Here is an 18508-nt window from a genome sequence, read left to right on the forward strand (position 1 = left end):
AATGAAGACATTATTTTGAACCCCAAGGCGAGGGTATTAGGGGAATAAAACAATCTACACCACACGGGTCCTATTGAGATTAATGAAAAAATTATGCAAAATGAATCTCATTTTCATTTTTCATGTGACAAAGCTTTGCATACATACAGTTCACATTGCATTGCACCTGATGATTTATTAAACTAATCTACAGTGATAACCGCCAATGTGCTCCACTCAATCTTGTTCCAGCTTATTTTCTAAGTAATTGTTTCTCATTAGTTTTGATAATGTTTTAATAGTGTTAGCCATAATTTAGTCATTCAAGAATTAATAACGGAAAAATGATATGCAAAAGGTTTGTGATGAGCTACACGAAATATAAACAGGTAGTCTTTAAATAATCAAATTAACCTTAAGGTTCTTTTCTTTTAATACAATATTTAGCAGAAAGTATTAGTGCAAATAAAGTAAATTTTTCAGCTCTATGGAGCATTTCAGAATATGACACATCTGTGCTCTTTCCCTATATTGTACTATCAATAACTTTTCAAATTTTGCCTACTCTTATAAGTCTGACTTAAATATGATGAATATTTTGGTTTAATGATTTTATATTTCAATTTATCAGTTTTGTCCTCATGGAATATTATGGATGTTACATTAAACATTGTTGACTGAAGTTGCATGTTGTTGGTTCTTGATTGTTTGAGGGGGTGCTGAAAAGTTCTCAACCCAAACAAGAAGAGAATGACGTGAATATGGCTCAATCAATAATCTGAAACAATGTCAAAAAACATAATTTCGTTTCTGCAAATTGGCACATAACGAAATAACATTCTTTTCAGCTACAGTGGCAAAATAACGCTCAGAATTTAGGAAGTTGTTTGATTGGGTTGAGAACTTCTCAGCATCACCTGGTAATTATTTGTTCAATGGCTTTTGATTGGTCTAATGTTTGTTTGCAGTCATAAGTTCCATTCAGAACAGGCTTTGTAGACCAAACCACCACGACTCAGCAAAGTGAGGGTTAGGAAAATTTTTTCCTGGGACAGCTGCTATGACATCTCTTGAGGGGGAATGAACAAAATCCATTTAATCATGCCAAGATATTCAGATAAAATTTTAAGAACTGTACTGTGGCATCTTTTTTCTAAAATAAATCAACCAATGAGATCTTTATATGAATTTATTCTCACAGAAAGTCACAAAGAACTCTGTGGTGATAGTTAGAAACTGAGAAAAAATAAAATAAAATCAATTAATACCAGACATAACTAATAGGACAATGTAGAAATTTCAAGGTAGGATATAAAACGTTCAATAAAATGACAAGGAGGGGGGCAAAAAGAAGATCAAATTCAGCAGTGGAGCTAAGTTCTGCCGTGCCAATATCCCCACGGTAGGCAACGGTTTGCTTGGCGGGGGAGCAGTATTTTTGGCTTCCTTTTTTGTACTCCCACCACAGCTGCTATACCTGATTCTCTAGCTCTGAATCACAAAATGTCAAAGCCGGTGCCATGCATGACAACTAGATGTGATCACAGGCAACGCCTTAAAAATACAATGGAAAATTTGTGGTCTTTGACATATTACCTTTTAGAAGTTGGAAAGTAAAGGTGACAGACTAAGAGATAATTTATTAGCATGTTGTAATGATATTTTCAATATCATCTGGCAGAACTTGAATGAGGACAATAAAGTTCTAAATGCATAACTCGTATATTTTCATTATAGGATATATGTTAATATTGTTTAAACTAAACTAAACTAAACCTTAAGTTTGTATATCGCATCATCTCCATAAAGATAGAGCTTGGCACGGTTTACAGGTAAATTCAATAAATGAGGAAAGGACATAATAAGAAATGAGAGGTTATGAAGAGGAGAGCGAGCTTTACATTTTAAATAGATGTTTAATGTATAGATCACCTGTTCAATGCAAACTGTAACCTCAGATGACATATATAAATAACAATAAAGATGTATATGAAAATGGCTAAGGAGAACTCAACCCTTGTTCGGAATTTTGCAGGACATTTGGGAGATAACTTGATCTTTATTAAAGCAATAACATAGTTTGAGACAGAGAGACATAAACTGAATAGTACATTGGGGCACAATTCTTAGTGGTATTTGGATTTGCTATTAGCAGGAAATCCACACACACGCAAAAATTTATGGGGGGCTTAAATACAAAGTAGCAAGATATTCTGAAGAGCAATTTTATGTCTCGTTTCAATAGTTAGAAAGGCTTGCAGTGAAATATGTTAAAATCATTGCCCTTCTTCCTAAACGTTTGCATAAACCAAATGATTAGTCGGGAAGCAAGACTGATAAATTACTTGGGGTAGCACCAACTAGAACAAAACATTCCTACTGCTGTTACAGTAAAATGCTGGAGTTATATATCAACGTCTTCTTCTAAACAAATTATTTACTGTTATTAGCACTACATTTATGAACTTGCCTCCTAAAACTTTTCCACGCCTGAATTTATTGTACGTTCAGACATCTGAAACAGAAAAATAAACTTCATGAATTTATTTTCCATATCGAATGTATTTAACTAACGTGTTTGATGTTGTTTCGGTTCCATGTGAAGATTTAATACTAAACACTGAGACCTGCTGACGGGTTGGAGAGCTAAGACATTTCAACCCTGACCTGGAATAAGTACCCCCTCCTGGAGTGAGAGGGTAATTTAGTCTCACTAATCAATCAGGTCTGAGCTTCTTTGAAAAGTAGCTATCAATTTTGTGGAGGTTAGCTATAAATGCTTGTATAACAAGTTTTTCTGTTTTCTGATTCTTAGATGGTCAAACGTTGTGCCAGTTCAGCCATGATGTTTCAAAGCAGTTTCTCAACTTTTCACAGGACACTCATTAAATTCTTGAATTTAAGAGTGTCGTTATTTCAGTCCAAATGCACTATTTATTTTACACTCATCATCAAATCCAAGTAGAAAATCGGTGCACTCAGACTTAAGTAACTACATTCAAACATCCCTCCAGCATTCAAGGCAACTTTAATGTTCTCCATTTAAAAAAAATATTCTGACCAATTCTATATAAATCTGTATTGGATGAGCTGAATATAGCAGTAAAAAAACCTGATCAATTTTGATTCTACCTTTCAATATCCTTTACATGTCTTGTTAAAAAATAACCAAACAACACCCCAACAACCACCCTAATTTTTTACATGTAATTTTGAACATCTTATTGATAATATTAGAAACAAGAGTAGGCAGAATTGAGCTTTCATTTCAGAAGCTACTGTTTAGATTTTCTAAATTAGTTCTAGTATATAGCAATTTAAACAGAAAAAAATTAAGGTAAAAAGCAAATGTTTTCTATTTAACAAATTTAAATAAACAGAGCAGCCTTCCCTGTGGTGTTTGTCTAAGCGCAGCAGTACTTGGTGTGTAGGTCATGAAAAGGTTGTTGCATAGTTTAAAACAGTCCATTCTGTTAATTTCTTAAAGAACAGTCGTTCATAGTGTGGATACAAAAGCTCGTGATTTAATGAGGAACAGAAACAAAATCTCTGATTGTTGGTGTTTCAAACTTCATTGGAGTCCTCTGGCAACCACAAGTTGGTCCTCTGCGGCTTCAATACCCTTTAGCCTTCAGTATAAGAGTACATGCTGAATAGAGAACAATGGTTGGTTGTTATGTTTATTTACCCTTACTACAAGCTGGGTTAACCTCTTCAAAACAGCTTTACTAAGCCCGTTAACCACACGGCACATATGACCTATAGCAGTATCTCTAATGTGATGCAAATCTGATTGAAAACCATATGCACAAGTTCTGCGGCATTGTGTTCCTTCAAACGCTACACGTTTATTGCTGCTTGGCCCTTCTCACCCCTTTTTTAACTGTAGTGTACATATTTATAGAAGGAAGCGTTATCAATACTATCCACTTAGAAAGCAGGAAACACTCAAAAGAATCTGGTACTCTTTACTCTTTATTTTTTAATTAATGGCATGCATTTACAGTAAAAATCAGGGGTATAAGGATTTTATCATTAGCTTTGAGTTGTAGACTATATTTCTCGGTTTTTTTCAGCTACTGTATACTTTGACTTCTCCACGAGAGATTCATTTAACAGAACATTTATCTTTGATGGCTCTGGCAAGCGTGACGATGTTCTGAGCCTGCTTCAGCAAAGGCATGTCGATCATACTCCCATGGAAAGTAAAGGCTCCCTGCAAAGCAGACAAGAGAGAAACCTTTCAGGAACCGCTTGCTAAAAGAAGTTTCTTTAAGGCTCATTTTGCTTCTAACACAAACACGTAGAATAAGATTTGAAAGAATAGTCATTTAAAATAAATCAAGTTGTAAACTTTCTTGGGATTACTTTTCGGCCCTTTCCTATACAGAGAGCAGAAAAATTTAACCTGGGGTTGGACTAGAACAAGCTCTACATTGTTGGGAAAATCCTATTTGTGAAAAATGTAATATCACTTTATATTCCTTCTATCTACATAAAAAATATGGCATTTTCTGTTTAGCAGGGCATTCTTAGTTGCTTTTTTTGATGAGTTTTTGATGTACAATGGTGGTTTGAAAAGTTTGGCAAAAAAGCAAGTTGAACAACCTAGTCTTCATTGAGGGCTATACATTTAATCAAGTTTCCAGTTTTGGGTTTTTGTATTGTAGAAAAAATAGCATATATGGTATATAAAAAATGGAAACTTACAGGACTAATAGTGTATAGCCCTCGATGGAGACTAGCAGCCCCGAAGCCCATAGAGATTTAAAGGACTTCGGGGCTGTTGCTGTGTGGCTTTATAAAAGAGGCCGGAGGTTGTTTATCTTGAATATTTTTACCAAACTTTTCAAACCACCCTCTACATATTTCTCCCTTAGGCTGCAAGACAATTATTTTTAAAAGAGCAGCACTTTCAGGCCCGAATACAAGCACCGAGAGTTTCCCCAAACCTGTCTTGGTGACCCCATAGCTAATACAGTTTTCTGGATATCTGCAATGATTATATAGTAGAAGATACATCTACATATAGTGGAGAACCCCTATATGCAAATGTCTGTGCAATCACTAGGGCAGGTTGGGGCCACCATGCCATAGTCATCACAACAATACTTGTAAAGCAGGCATAGAGCAGGATCAGCTGAAGCCAGGAGGAAAAAGATTTTTAAAACAGGACATCAGCAGACTTTTATTGTGAAAAAAGGATAAAAATATAACAAAATATAATAAATCTGAAAAATTGTATAAGGGACAAGATAAGAAGAGGAAGCAATAAAATCAAGACAAATGAACGATAATGTTTTGTAGCTCTTTTTTCCATAATGGTAAAGGTGAAGCAACAATCATAGGTTTATATTTACTACTACTGCTAAAACAACAACTATTACTACTTCTGAACATTTCTGCTGCACTATTATGGTAGATATACACAGGGCCTGTTTTACAAAGCTGCGCGGTAACGGCCCCGAAGCCCATAGAGATTTAAAGGGTTTCGGGGCAGTTGCTGCACGGCTTTGTAAAACAGGCCCACAGTGTTGTACAAAAACACACAGGAAGCAATCCCTACTCAACAGAGTTTACAATTTGTTTAAGACAGACAAACAGAACAAATAGGAGATTAAGGCATTTCATTTTTTGGGGAATTATTAAAACATCACAGGTATTAAACAGGTGAATAAAGGGTTAAGCTTATCTATGCCAATGGTTGAATAATGATGGTTATAAAATTGCTTGCATGCATACCCATGTAAAAGGTACACACAGTGCAAGATTGTGCTTACTTTTATGCCCACACTACCCCTCTCCTCAAGTCACTTCATTGGTGTTCTGTTTCTGAATACAGATCAAACTCCTCTTGCTGACCTCAGTATTTCCCTATACTCCTTTCTGGAAACTCCGCTCATTGAATAAGTCTCTCATATGTGTACCCTTCTCCTCTATGGCCAACTCCAGACTCCGTACCTTCAACCTTGCTGCACCATATGCCTGGAACAAACTGCCTGACTAGGTAAGTCAAGTTCTGTCTCTGACAGTATTCAAATCAATGCTCAAAGCCCACTTCTTTGAAGCTGCTATCAATTGCTAACTCCAACCCACCCGATAAACCCCAGCTATTTGTAATTCCCCACTTGACCACTGATTTTAGATGCACCTTTTATTCCAGTTCACCTATAATAACTCTTTTGAGCAGGGACTGTCTCTTGCATGTTTGGTGTACAATAATGCATATGCCTTGTTGTGCTATAGAAATGATAAGTAGTAGCAGTCGTATACAATCTGCGCATGAGCATTCCTGGGGGTGAAGTGTTAGTAGCGGGTGTGTGGGAGGTGCAGACCGCCCTGGGTGCTAAGTCGGTGGGGGCGATGGTACCGCTCCACCTCGGCCTGCCACATCATGCCAACCTTGCACCATTCCTTCTCCCCACCCTGTACCTCCGTATTATCTTTGCTACCATGAGCAACTTCTGCCTATTGCTCACGCCAGCCTGGTTCCCCTCTGAATCACTTCCGGGTCATGGGGCCAGGAAGTGACATCAGAGAGAATCCAATGCTGGCACGAGAAGCATGCTTGCAGAAGCCACTCGCACTGTCAAAGATTAAGAGATACAGGGGGGGAGGGAGAACATAGAAATATGATGGCAGATAAAGGCCAAATGAGGGCAGGAAAGAGCGGGTGGCATGGAAGGAGTGGGGGCACAGAGAGGAGGGCTTGGGGGGCATGGGGGTGCCACCATTCTGGGTGCCTCCTATCCTTACTACACCACTGAGTCTTAGTGGGGGCAGATTTGCCATGTACACACATATTTTATGAAATATATGTATAGCTGCATACCCCAAAATTCTACATATGGTGCTCAAAGTTAGGCATGCAATTGGGCGCACAATTATGGAATAGGGCCAGTTATGCACATAACATAATTAAATAATTAGCACTAAACTGGCAAATATTTAGTGATAAATATCAATAATTGGCCCTAACAAGCACTAATTAGTGCTAATTTGCCATTGTGCATGAGACTTATGTTCCTATTCCATAAATAGCGTGCTTAAATTCTCTTGCATGCTAAAGCAAAGGGGGCCTTAATATGAGAGGGGCATGAGCATGTCAGGGGCATTCTGACTATTTTTCTTGTGCACTCCTTATAGATTAGTTGCATTTACATGCCCAAATTCTCCATTTAGACATCACCATTTAGAAATGTAGAACCAGAGAAAAATGAAGGCAACTAATAACAATATGGCCTATCTAGTCTGCCTAACCATGCCATTTACTTTCCTATACAAATTTTATAGTTCTTACTTTTCCTTACGTGCCAGTTTGTCTTTGTCTGTATTGTAAGTCTTGTTCTTTCCCCTAATATGACAATTTTGTGTATTATTTTAATATTTTTGTAAAAACCGCTTTGAATATTGATAAGGTGGAATATAAAATTTTATTAAACTTGAACTATCCCTTCCTTTCCCTTAAAGATCCAACATACTACTCCAAAGCTTTCTGTACTCCAACCACTGGCAGCATCCCTCGACTACAAGACTTTTAGAAAAGAAATAAAGACCATACTCTTCAAGAAAACTCTGAAAAAAGAAATAATACCACAAGTCTCAAACTCCACCTCTCACTAAAGCCAACTACCCCAAACAAATAACCTTACCCATTTCTTACTCTTTTTGAAAATGACCAATTTTTTTTTTTTGTAAGTTCTTGTTGTAATACATCTTGGATAATTCTTTTGTAATCTGCCTTGAACTGCAAGGTAATGGTGGAATAGAAATCCCTAATGTAATAAATGACCAAGCCTAAAGCTTGGCTCATAACTGCTGACTTACATTAGAATTCTCCAACAAATTTGACGCACAACTCTGCTTTTAAAAATACTGGTTTAGCACCCAGTTTTTTGGCAGCTCATTCTTAGTGACCTATATTTACCCCATAGAACAGGGGTAGGGAACTCCGGTCCTCGAGAGCCATATTCCAGTCGGGTTTTCAGGATTTCCCCAATGAATATGCATGAGATCTATTTGCATGCACTGCTTTCAATGCTTATTCATTGGGGAAATCCTGAAAACCTGACTGGAATACGGCTCTCGAGGACCAGAGTTCCCTACCCCTGCCATAGACTATATGCCCATATTTACACTTTCTTTGGAGCATGTGCGTATTTCTGCAAGAGGACTTCTATGCTATTAAGGGTCATTGCATGCTTCTATTCCATTAAGGCATGTAGGCATCTACTGTATGTTGCCTTTATCAAACTGCTTTGCAAAGAAAAAAATTCCAAAAATCCACCACAAACACAAGTTAAAAAATAACTACACAAGTGGGGAAAACAAGAATATCAATAATGCTGCTGACTACAAAATAATTATCCAAAAAGGAGGAAAAAAGACCTTAGATTCCCCTCAATGGCAGATTGAGCAACACATGCCTATTGAATAGGGTAACATCAATTATTGGTCACAAAAACCACCTTACAATATTATGTACGATATCATTGAGTTGGTTTAATTTAATCAGAAGGCACAGACAATTCATGCCAAGTTAAATAACTAAGGTATAGAATGATGTAATTGCTTCTGTGAACAGTATCTTTTTTTTTTTGATCCCCTGAAGAAGCAGACCGTGAAATGGGTCCCATCAGGATCAGGATTTTCAGTTAAGTTAAGCTGTTATAAAATGATATATGTATAGTACAATATACCCCCGCAAACTTGTGTTTCAGCGTTCGCAGTCCCAGTTATTCGCGGTTTTTCCCTCCACATGTCATGTTCGGCTTTTTAAAAATGGGAACAGATGGCTGCAACTTCTCCATGGCTCCAGTGCTTCTGGGCAGTGCTGGGTATGTTTGTAGCTGACCGGAGTACGCAGAAACAGGTTTGGCCGGGGGGGGGGGGGGGGGGAGGGCGGTTATTTGAGTTGCAACACACTAGATCTGCCACAATGGGATTCGGCTGGGAAGTGACAGCCAACGACAGTGAGTCCAAAGTCTCGTCGGGGAAGGGGGGGGGGCAAAAAGTAAAATCTGACCTGCTTCTGCTTCTGCTTTTCACTTTGCTTTTTTCTCTTTCCTTTCTATATGGAAACTCTCTCGGGCGCACCGGTCTCCTGGCTCCAAAAGCTTCTTCCACTCCATTATGTACCGCATCCAATATTCACGGTATTTCAGAATTCACGGGCACTCCAAGAACCTAACCCCCGCAAATTTCAGGGGAATACCGTACATAAAATTGTAAGGAGGTTTTTTTGACCAATGATTGATGTTACCCTATTCAATAGGCATGTATTGCTGAATCTGCCATTGAGAGGAAACAAGTCTGTTTTCCTCCTTTTTTGGATAATTATTTTTGTAGTCAGCAGTATTACTGATGTTCTTGGTTTCCCCACTTTTGTAGTTGCAATCGAAGGTGGATTCAGCAGTGGCTCAGGTTATCAAGTGCACAGCCCAACCTAGTGAAGGAAGAGTGATGCTTAAAGATTCCCAGAATCACAGGGTGAACATGGCCTTAAAGAAGCTTTTTGAAGTGGCTTCTTTGGGCATTAAGGCTGCATCAGCTGCCTCATTTGTGGATTGTGCCTATCACATGAAATTGCGCTAGGAACCCTCTGCAGAGGAGGACACCTGGAGGGCATGGACTATGTAGAAGATGCCTCATATGACCTCATAAGGCATCTAGGCAAGATTTTGGATTATGCCATGTTGGCTTGCAGAATTCTTTGGATCTGTCACTGGGCTGGAGATTTGGTCTCTAAGGTAACTCTGAGCAAGCTCCCCTTCAAGGAACAGATGCTTTTTGGTAAGGGGTTGGATGACCTCATGGCTAGCATGTTGGATTGCCATCTTAAGTCATCTACAGATGACAAGCCTCATTGTTCTCCTGAGTGGAGTTGCAGTAATTTTTGTCCCTCACACAGGATTCACCAGAATTCTACGGGCTCATACACCTAGAGATATTCCCAAGGATACAGCCAACACTATAGCAATTCCAGACATCAACAGGCTTCAGGTTCTTGCACCAGCCCCTCTTCCAAGAAGTTCCAGTGATGCCAGAACTTCTGCCATGCCTGGAGGCCAGTTGTTGGACCAATGGGTACTGGACATCATATGGGAGGGACACAAGATAGACGTCTTTCATCTCCTTCTGGATTCATTTCTGGATTATCCAGCCAGAAGGCTGGAAAAGGTGTCATACAATCAACACTGCAGTGGCTCATGGACATTCACTCATGACTCTCAACTTCGCTTTGGACACCAGATATTTTCGTGCTCGCTTCTAAATTTGGCCTGTATTGAATGCTATATTTATGTGATAGAACCACCAGCCATTGAGACTCTTGACAAAGGCATAGATGCCGAAACACTGTCAGTATCGAGTCTTCGAGTTCTTGCAGTGCTACTATCAATAAAGTGGCAGAATTATTAACATCTCCTCCTCACGATTCCTTTGTTGTGTCATGGACATTCAAGCCATAGAACCAGTTTCCGAAAGCGAATCGGGCTCTGGGAGATATTCCTTATACTTCATTGTGCCAAAGAAAGACTCAGGGGACCGGGGGACCGGAGACCCATTCTGGATCTCAAGGCGGTCAATGACTTTCTGAAGATTTTGCGTTTTCAAATGGAAACAGTGTAATCGGACATTGCAGCAGTGACTCCAGATGAATGTCTAGCATCTATGGATCTGACAGAAGCTTATCTTCATATTCCTGGGTCACCAAAAGTATCTGAGATTTCATGTTCTCCAGCAGCATTTCCAGGTTGCATCACTCCCCTTTGGACTTGCAATGGCCCCCCGCACTTTCACCAAAGTGATAGTGGTAGTGGTGGTGCCACACTGCAGAACGGGGGGGGGGGTGTCTAAGTTCATCCCTCTCTGGATGACTGGCTGATCAGGGCTCTATCCCAGCTGGAGTGCGAGCAGGCAGTGGATACTGTCATGCCTCTTCTGCAGCACCTGGGCTGGATTGTCAATTTCAAGAAGAGCCAACTTACGCCATCTCAGACATTAGAGTATCTCAGAGTTCTGTTAAACATGGCACAAGGTCATGGTTTTTTTCCTGAGCCATGCAAACAGAAGCTCCAGAAACAGATCATGGATCTCATATGCTTCCAAACCCCACTGATTGGCATTACCTTCAGGTGTTTGAGTCCATGGTAGCCTCCCTGGAGGTTGTGCCCTAGGCCAGGCTGCACATGCAGCCTCTCCAAGAGTCCTTCCTGTCTAAGTGGTCCCCTATGCATCATCCCCCGGATGGAGCCAGCACAGAGCAGCCTGCTCTGATGAATTCAGGGAGAAGCCCCTGCCCTTTGAATCATGGAGTAGATTACCTTCATCACCATCGCCTGTCTGTCCTGCTGGGGAGCACCTGTCCTGTCTGCTGGGGAGCTCCTTGCAGAGACTGCTCCATCCAGGGCCAGTGGACTTCCCATCAAAGGGTTGGGCTTCAAGCCATACGGCTGATGTTGAGGGCTCTCCAAAACATCCTGGAAGGAAAAGCAGTAAGGGTGTTTTCTGACAATGCCGTGGCAGTGGCATACATGAATTAGCAGAGGGACAACAAAAGTGATCACTTCAGTTGGGAGGCACAAATGCTATTCTGGTGTGCAGAAGTGTGCCTTCAAGCTTCCATAATGACCCACGTGGCTGGAGTGGAAAATGTGCAAGCAGACTTTCTCAGTTGCCAAGCACTACACCCCAGAAGAGTGGTCTCTCTTTCAGAAGGTCTTTCATCTCATTGTGAGTCATTGGGGCAGGCCAAAGATAGACTTGATGTCTTCAGCCAAGAACTCGAAGATCAAGTGCTTCTTCAGTCAAAGGCCAGAGCTTCTTCAGTCAAAGGGCAGGAAGCTTAGGTCTAGATGCGTTGGTTCAGACCTAGCCAACTCAGGAACTCCTTTGTCTTCACACCTTGGTCCATGGTGGGTTGAGTTATCTGCAGGATCATAACTCATCTGGGCCTGTTGATCCTAGTGGGCCCAGACTGTCCTCTGCCATCCATAGTATGCAGATCTCATGCATCTTCATTGGGACAAGAAGCATTTTAGTCTTATGACATGGCTCTTCAGCACAAAGCCTTGATTCAGAGGGGCTACTCTGACAGTCATTACCACTATTTTGAGGTCCAAGAAGCCCTCTACTATGGTGGCTTACGCAAAGGCTTGAAAGGCTTTCCAGAAGTGGTATGCCAGGGATTAGGTAGAACCGTTGTGTGCTTCAATTCCAATGGTCTTAGCCTTCTTACAGGCCATTCTAGAGAAAGGCCTGGCAGTATTTTCCCTCAAGGTACAAGTGGCAAGCCTTTCCTGTTTTAGAGCACACTACAGTTACAGTTCACTTAAGGCTCATTCAGATATGACAAGATTTCTCAGGGGGTGCTTTGTTTGCGGCCCCGCCTTCGACAACCTTTTCCTACATAGAACCTAAATGTGCTAAAGGACCTTGTGGAAGCTCCTTTTGAGCCACTTAAGGATGCATCCTTTCTGGATATTACAGTCAAGACAGTGTTCCTCGTGGCAATTTTTTCTGCAAGGCGTATTTCTAAATTGCAGGCTCTCTCTTGTAGGGAGCCCTTTCTCTGGGTCACAGAGGCAGGGGTTTCCTTCCACACAGTTTCTTCTTCTACCAAAGGTGGTTTCAGAGTTTCATGTTAACCAGGAAGTTCATCTCCCTGCCTTTCGTCCAACAGGGTAGGAGAAGTATCAGAATTTACAAAGACTAGATGTGTGAAGAGTCTTACTCCACTATTTAGAAAGGACCAATGACTTCCATCTTTCTGACCACCTATTTGTCCTGACTAGCCAGAGTTGCTGAAACTCTGGTGCCTTAGGATAAAGCTTAGACATAACTTTAGTCAATTTGAAAGAACTATCTGGTGTCTCCCACTGCTCTGTAACCAGAGCAGTGAGATCTGGATGCACAGGAAAAAAGGATGTCAGAGCATTAGAGCGGCTCATGACTGTACATTGAGACATGGAGGGCTGACCTTTCAACTTTAGTTCTTTCAAGGGCATCCTGCTTAACTGTTCAGCAAAGGGAATCAGTGTCATCAAGGGTGGAATCAGCATCTGGTGACATAAGAGGCATAGTATCAGTGTGCCAACTAAGGCAGTCTGGGTCCGTAGGAACCTGGACACTGGGAACTTGGGCAGTGAACTCCACCCATAGAAGTCACTGGTCTGGAAGCTTGTGATGAGCATGCCAGTAGCAATGCATGAGCTGAGTCCGTAAGATATGCTCTCCACATGAGAAGCACATGAATTCATCTGATCAGAGGCTGAGGAGTCCATCCCTGAGAATTATTTACAAAATCGACGAGTTATGAGGCAGAAAAAAGAAGTTGAGAAAAAGATTGATATCCAAGATTGCTGCCACCAACAAATTCATGCCAAAAATGGCCCGTGGATACAATCTGAACCCCCCCCCCGCCCCCCCGAAATAGGAGTTTTGGAGTTTGAAGACCTGAACCCTACTCCCAGAAACTGCTAAAAACAATGTTTTTAGACTCCCTCCCCCCAAAAAATTTTCCCATTGGAAATAATGGGCCTGTACTCACATTTTCAAAAATGCCTGCCTGTCAGCTCTGTCTATGCAACTGAAGTGAAGAGAAAGGAATTACTGCCTCAAATTTTCTCTAAACAGTACAATCTTCAGGATCTTTGGGCTGCCAGTCAGATAGACCCCCTACTGAAACCCTGCCCCCTCAGATTCTCAACACATGACCCTGGGTGGGAAAACAGCCTGCGCCCTGATACCCTGAGGGCTCTTAGGGCGCATAGAGCCTACACTTAAACCTCTGACAAGTTGAGACAACAAGCTTGCTTCCAGGGGGAAGCTCTGATGGTGGCACACAGCAGATCCTCCCTCCCTCCCCTCGTGGTCAGCTCTCTGTCCTCCTTCCGTCCCTCTCTATAACCTTTCATAGCCACTGGCAGTGCTAGCAATTAAAGCAGAGCACTACCTGCAGGCTAGGCTAGGATTACCAGACGTCTTTCTAGAGGACATGTCTGGGCATCTGGACAGCTTTTCAAAACCTGGCACTTTGTCCGGGTTTTGAAAAGCTTCTAGCTCAGAAGCCACATTGGGAATGTGCAGATGCCCTCCCGACATGGATCCTGAGTGAGAGAACAGATTGAGGGGGCAGGACTGGGGGCAGGGCTTAGACAGAACAGGGTGTGATTGGGTGGAACTGTGCCGGGTCGGGTATTACTGGGCGGGCCTGAGGGTGTGGCCATGGGTCTGGATTTTACGTGAGTATAATCTGGTAACTCTAGGGTAGGCGGCTCCAGTCTCTCAGTCTCTTCATTCCCTGCTACACCAGAACAGCTGATGTAACTTCCTGTTCTGGTGTACCAGGGACTGAAGCCATCTAGTCTGCAAGCAGTGCTCGGCTTTAATTGCTAGCATGGCTGGTAGCTATGAATGGTTAGACAGAGGGATGGAAGGAGGAGAGAGAGCCGATCATAGGGGGATGGAGGGAGGAGAAAGACCCGACCCAACATGCCTGAACTGGACCATGGGGAGGGGGGAGGGGGGGAGGAAGGAGAGAGAGGGGGAGATATAGTGGACCATGCCATATCATGGACAGAGACAACTGAGGTGGAGGGAATTGACAACAGTAACAAAGTAGCTCTCCAGGAGGGCAACAGCAGCAAGGGGGCTCATGGGGAGGGGGGGGGGGGCGCGCAATGAAAGCAACGGTGGCTCTCTAGGGGAGGTAGCGAAAGCAAGGGTGGCTCTCTGGAGGGGGCAGTGATGGCAAGGCAGCTATTTTTGGGAGACAAAACAACACAATTTAGAATGTGGGGTAGGGGAGGGAACAATGCTGGATGGGCACAGGGGGAGGAGAGACAATTGTGTTAAAATTTTTTTAACACAGTTAACTATTTAATGTTTAGTCGTGTTAACACATTAAATGTAAAGCCCTAATTTATATGGATCAATATCTTATTCAACTGTATATAATAATTTTTTTAAAGTTTAGTTCACTTGTTATTTGGTGTGGTTTTTTTACCAATTCATTATTTATTCATACATTAATTCATAATTCCCAACATATTTATATTTATTTGTATTCATTATTATTGTTGTTTTTATGTCCTATGACACTTCTTATGCTATATGGGGCTCACTCATAATCGAAACTTAAACCTAAAAGACAGGTCGTCTAAGTGCCGATAATCAAGTTGAATTTCTGGATGTATCCAGGGACTCTGAATGCCACTGTGCACCTAGAGCTAAAAGGGGTATATCTGGAGGAGTGGTTAGGGCGGGATGTGGCTGGAATGTGGGCAGACACAGACTTAGTCGATAATCGAATATTTTATGAAACTTCTTGGACAAAACTTATTTGTTGTGAGTTAGACAATGTAAAAGTAGGTATAAGTGCCAAAAAAGTATCCAAAGTGACCAGATAACCACTGCAGAAACAGCATAAAGACCTACACACACTCCCCCCAGTCGTCAATGACCCCCCTCACACTGCCACAAATATCAGAATAAAAACGTACATACCTGTCTCTGGAATATCAGCACCTGCTATAGGAAAGCCTAGTAGAGTTGCAAACAAGTAACTTAAGTAGTCTGGGGGTGAGCTAGTGAAGCATAGAGAGGAAGATCTAGGCCCATAAGCCACTCTAACCATTACATTAATGATGGAATATGTGAGCCCACCAAAAAACCCCAAAACCCTACTCTACTGCCATATAGGTGGCATCTGCAGACATAAGGGCTATTGAGGTTGCAAACTGGTGGTTATAATGTGTTTTGGGGAGCTCACCATCAAATATAAGGGAGTTCTGGTGAGATATTTATGTGGCATCTTTTTTGTGAAGTTCACAGCAGTGCCTTGTAAGGTGCCCCACTGCTCTGTTGCTATGTCTGAGTGGCCAGTCAGTCACAATGCTGGCCCCTCCCATATTCAAACGGTCTTGTTCTGGGAGGGCTTCAATGGCTGGGAGGGTATAGATGGGCTGGAGTAGGTTTTAACGGAGATTTCAGCAGTAGGAACCCAAGAAAAGTACAGAGTAAAGCTTTGGATTCTTGCCCAGAAATAGCTAAGAAGAAAAAAATTTAAAAATTTAAATTGAATCAGGTTGGGCAGACTGGATGGACCATTCGGGTCTTTATCTGCCGTCATCTACTATGTTATTATGTTAGACAAATTTTTGGCCAAAAATATGGTGTAAAGATAGATGTACTGGTGGTCTGGATGATCAATGGCAGTGACTTCCCTAATATCCTTCTCAATAATAGACTATGAACTTTTCCTCCAGGAAATTGTCCAAACCTTTCTTAAAACCAGCTACTCTATCTGCTCTTACCACAACCTCTGGCAATGCGTTCCAGAGCTTAACTATTCTCTGAGTGAAAACAACTTCTTCCTATTGGTTTTAAAAGTATTTCCCTGTAATTTCGAGAGTCCCCTACTCCTTGTAATTTTTGATGGAGTGAAAAATTGAACCACTTGTTCTACTCCACTCAGGATTTTGTAGACTTCAATCATATCTCCCCTCAGCCATCTCTTTTCCAAGCTGAAGAGCCCTAACCTTTTTAGTCTTTCCTCATACGAGAAGAGTTCCATCTCCTTTATCATCTTGGTCGCTGTTCTTTGAACCTTTTCTAATGCCACTACGTCTTTCTTGAGATAAGGAGACCAGAATTGAACGCAATACTACAGATGAGGTTGCACCACGGAGCGATACAGGGGCATTATAATATTCTTAGTCTTGTTAACATCCCTTTTAAAAATAATTCCTAGCATTCTGTTTGCTTTTTTGGCTGCCACCACACATTGGGTGGAAGGTTTCAGCGTATTGTCTACGAAGACACCCAGATCCTTTTCTTGGGCCCTAATCCCAAAGGTGGACCCTAGCATCCGGTAACTGTGATTTGGGTTATTCTTCCCAATGTGTATCACTTTGCATTTTTCCACATTAAATTTCATCTGCCACTTGGACGTCCAGTCTTCCAATTTTCTAAGATCTGCCTGCAAGTTTTCACAACTTTGAACAGTTTAGTGTCATTTGAAATGTAATCACCTCACTCATCGTTCCAATTTCCAGATCATTTATAAATAAGTTAAATAGCACTGGTTCCAGTACAGATCCCTGTGGTACTCCACTGTTTACTCTCCTCCATTTTTGTGACCCCCTGAGGTAGGCATCTTTTCTGCTGAAATACAAACTGGGTCAGGTCTATTTAGATGCTATAATAAACTTTGGATTTGTACATTTGAATCCTAAGTGGAAGTCTATTTTCCATCCCTAATTTTTGTGACCCTCCTAATATTTTGTATTGTCACCATTAGCCTTCATTCAAAACTACCTATTTACTTCTTATTATGCATTCCCTTCTCGACTTACTTTGGTCTAATCATCCCTGTCATAGTTCTTAGCCAGGACCATGTCCTATAATCCCCTTGGGTTCTAAGTTGGACTGCTAGGTGTCAGTATTGAATAATGGTATCCATGACCCTATCCCACCCAAAGGCTGTAAATGTTGCTTTCTCAGTATCTCCAGTCCTGACTGGCTTGGGGAGCAAAACACTTTTCTGGGAATCAAATTTAGGTAATCTGTATGGCAGTTCACAGTATTATTATTGAGCCACCAGACCAGCTTCAATTGTTTCCCTTTTTTCATCCACAGACTTTTATATTTCCTTTTACACTGTTGTACATACAAAAACTTAACCAATTATTTTCTTTATACCAATATACAAAAACAAAAGGGTAAGCCTAAGAAAATGTGCTCTGAAAATAAATTATTGTCTCAAAATGGAAGATGTGCCTAACATGGAGTGGTTGTATAGTCCTTTTATTGGTATATATATATATCCCTAAATAACATCCAATAATGTCCAGCACTACACACATTCATACATCAATATATCAAAAATGGAGAAAAGACCTCAGTGTCTAATAGGGATAACAAAAAACTTCCCATATAGACAAGCCAGTCTCAAAATCCCAACTTTGAAACCAGCAGACACATCCTTGGTCATAAACTCCAAAATACAATCACTTATCTGAAAATGTAGTGTTCAAAATGATCATTGTAGTAGTGCTGAGATGTGAAAGCAGGTACAACCTGCACAATGGAGCATGAGCACTGGGCACAGCGGCTAAACACTCCTCACCGCTTGCACTGTATCTCCACAACATCCAACAGGGCTCCCTGTTTCGCAACCAAGCTTCATCAGGGAATTGAGCCACATAGGCAGACTTTGGTGCTCGTTATGAGGGTTCACAAATATTTTTGAATTGATGCATATTTATAAGGAGGCATAGCCCCTGATGAAACAAAGTGTGAAATGGTCAGGCAAGCCGTCGGGCATTAAAGATAAGAACATAACATAAGAACATAAGCAATGTCTCTGCTGGGTCAGACCTGAGGTCCATCGTGCCCAGCAGTCCGCTCACGCGGCGGCCCAACAGGTCCAGGACCTGTGCAAGTAATCCTCTATCTATACCCCTCTATCCCCTTTTCCAACAGGAAATTGTCCAGTCCTTTCTTAAACCCCAGTACCGTACTCTAA

General features: G+C 41.4%; 1 protein-coding gene across 4 annotated transcripts in view; it reads right to left on the bottom strand.

Annotated features, from left to right (window-relative positions):
• Positions 1-3943: 3943 nt before the first annotated feature.
• CLYBL (citramalyl-CoA lyase) overlaps positions 3944-18508 on the bottom strand; it is a 623747-nt gene continuing 609182 nt past the window's right edge. For all 4 annotated transcript variants that reach the window (XM_033949754.1, XM_033949753.1, XM_033949756.1 and 1 more), the window contains exon 8: positions 3944-4195. In XM_033949754.1, coding sequence (XP_033805645.1) covers positions 4088-4195 — 108 coding nt within the window. In that variant the 3' untranslated portion in view covers positions 3944-4087. The remainder of the gene's footprint in view (positions 4196-18508) is intronic.

Source organism: Geotrypetes seraphini, chromosome 6, assembly GCF_902459505.1.
Source record: "Geotrypetes seraphini chromosome 6, aGeoSer1.1, whole genome shotgun sequence".
NCBI lineage: Eukaryota > Metazoa > Chordata > Amphibia > Gymnophiona > Dermophiidae > Geotrypetes > Geotrypetes seraphini.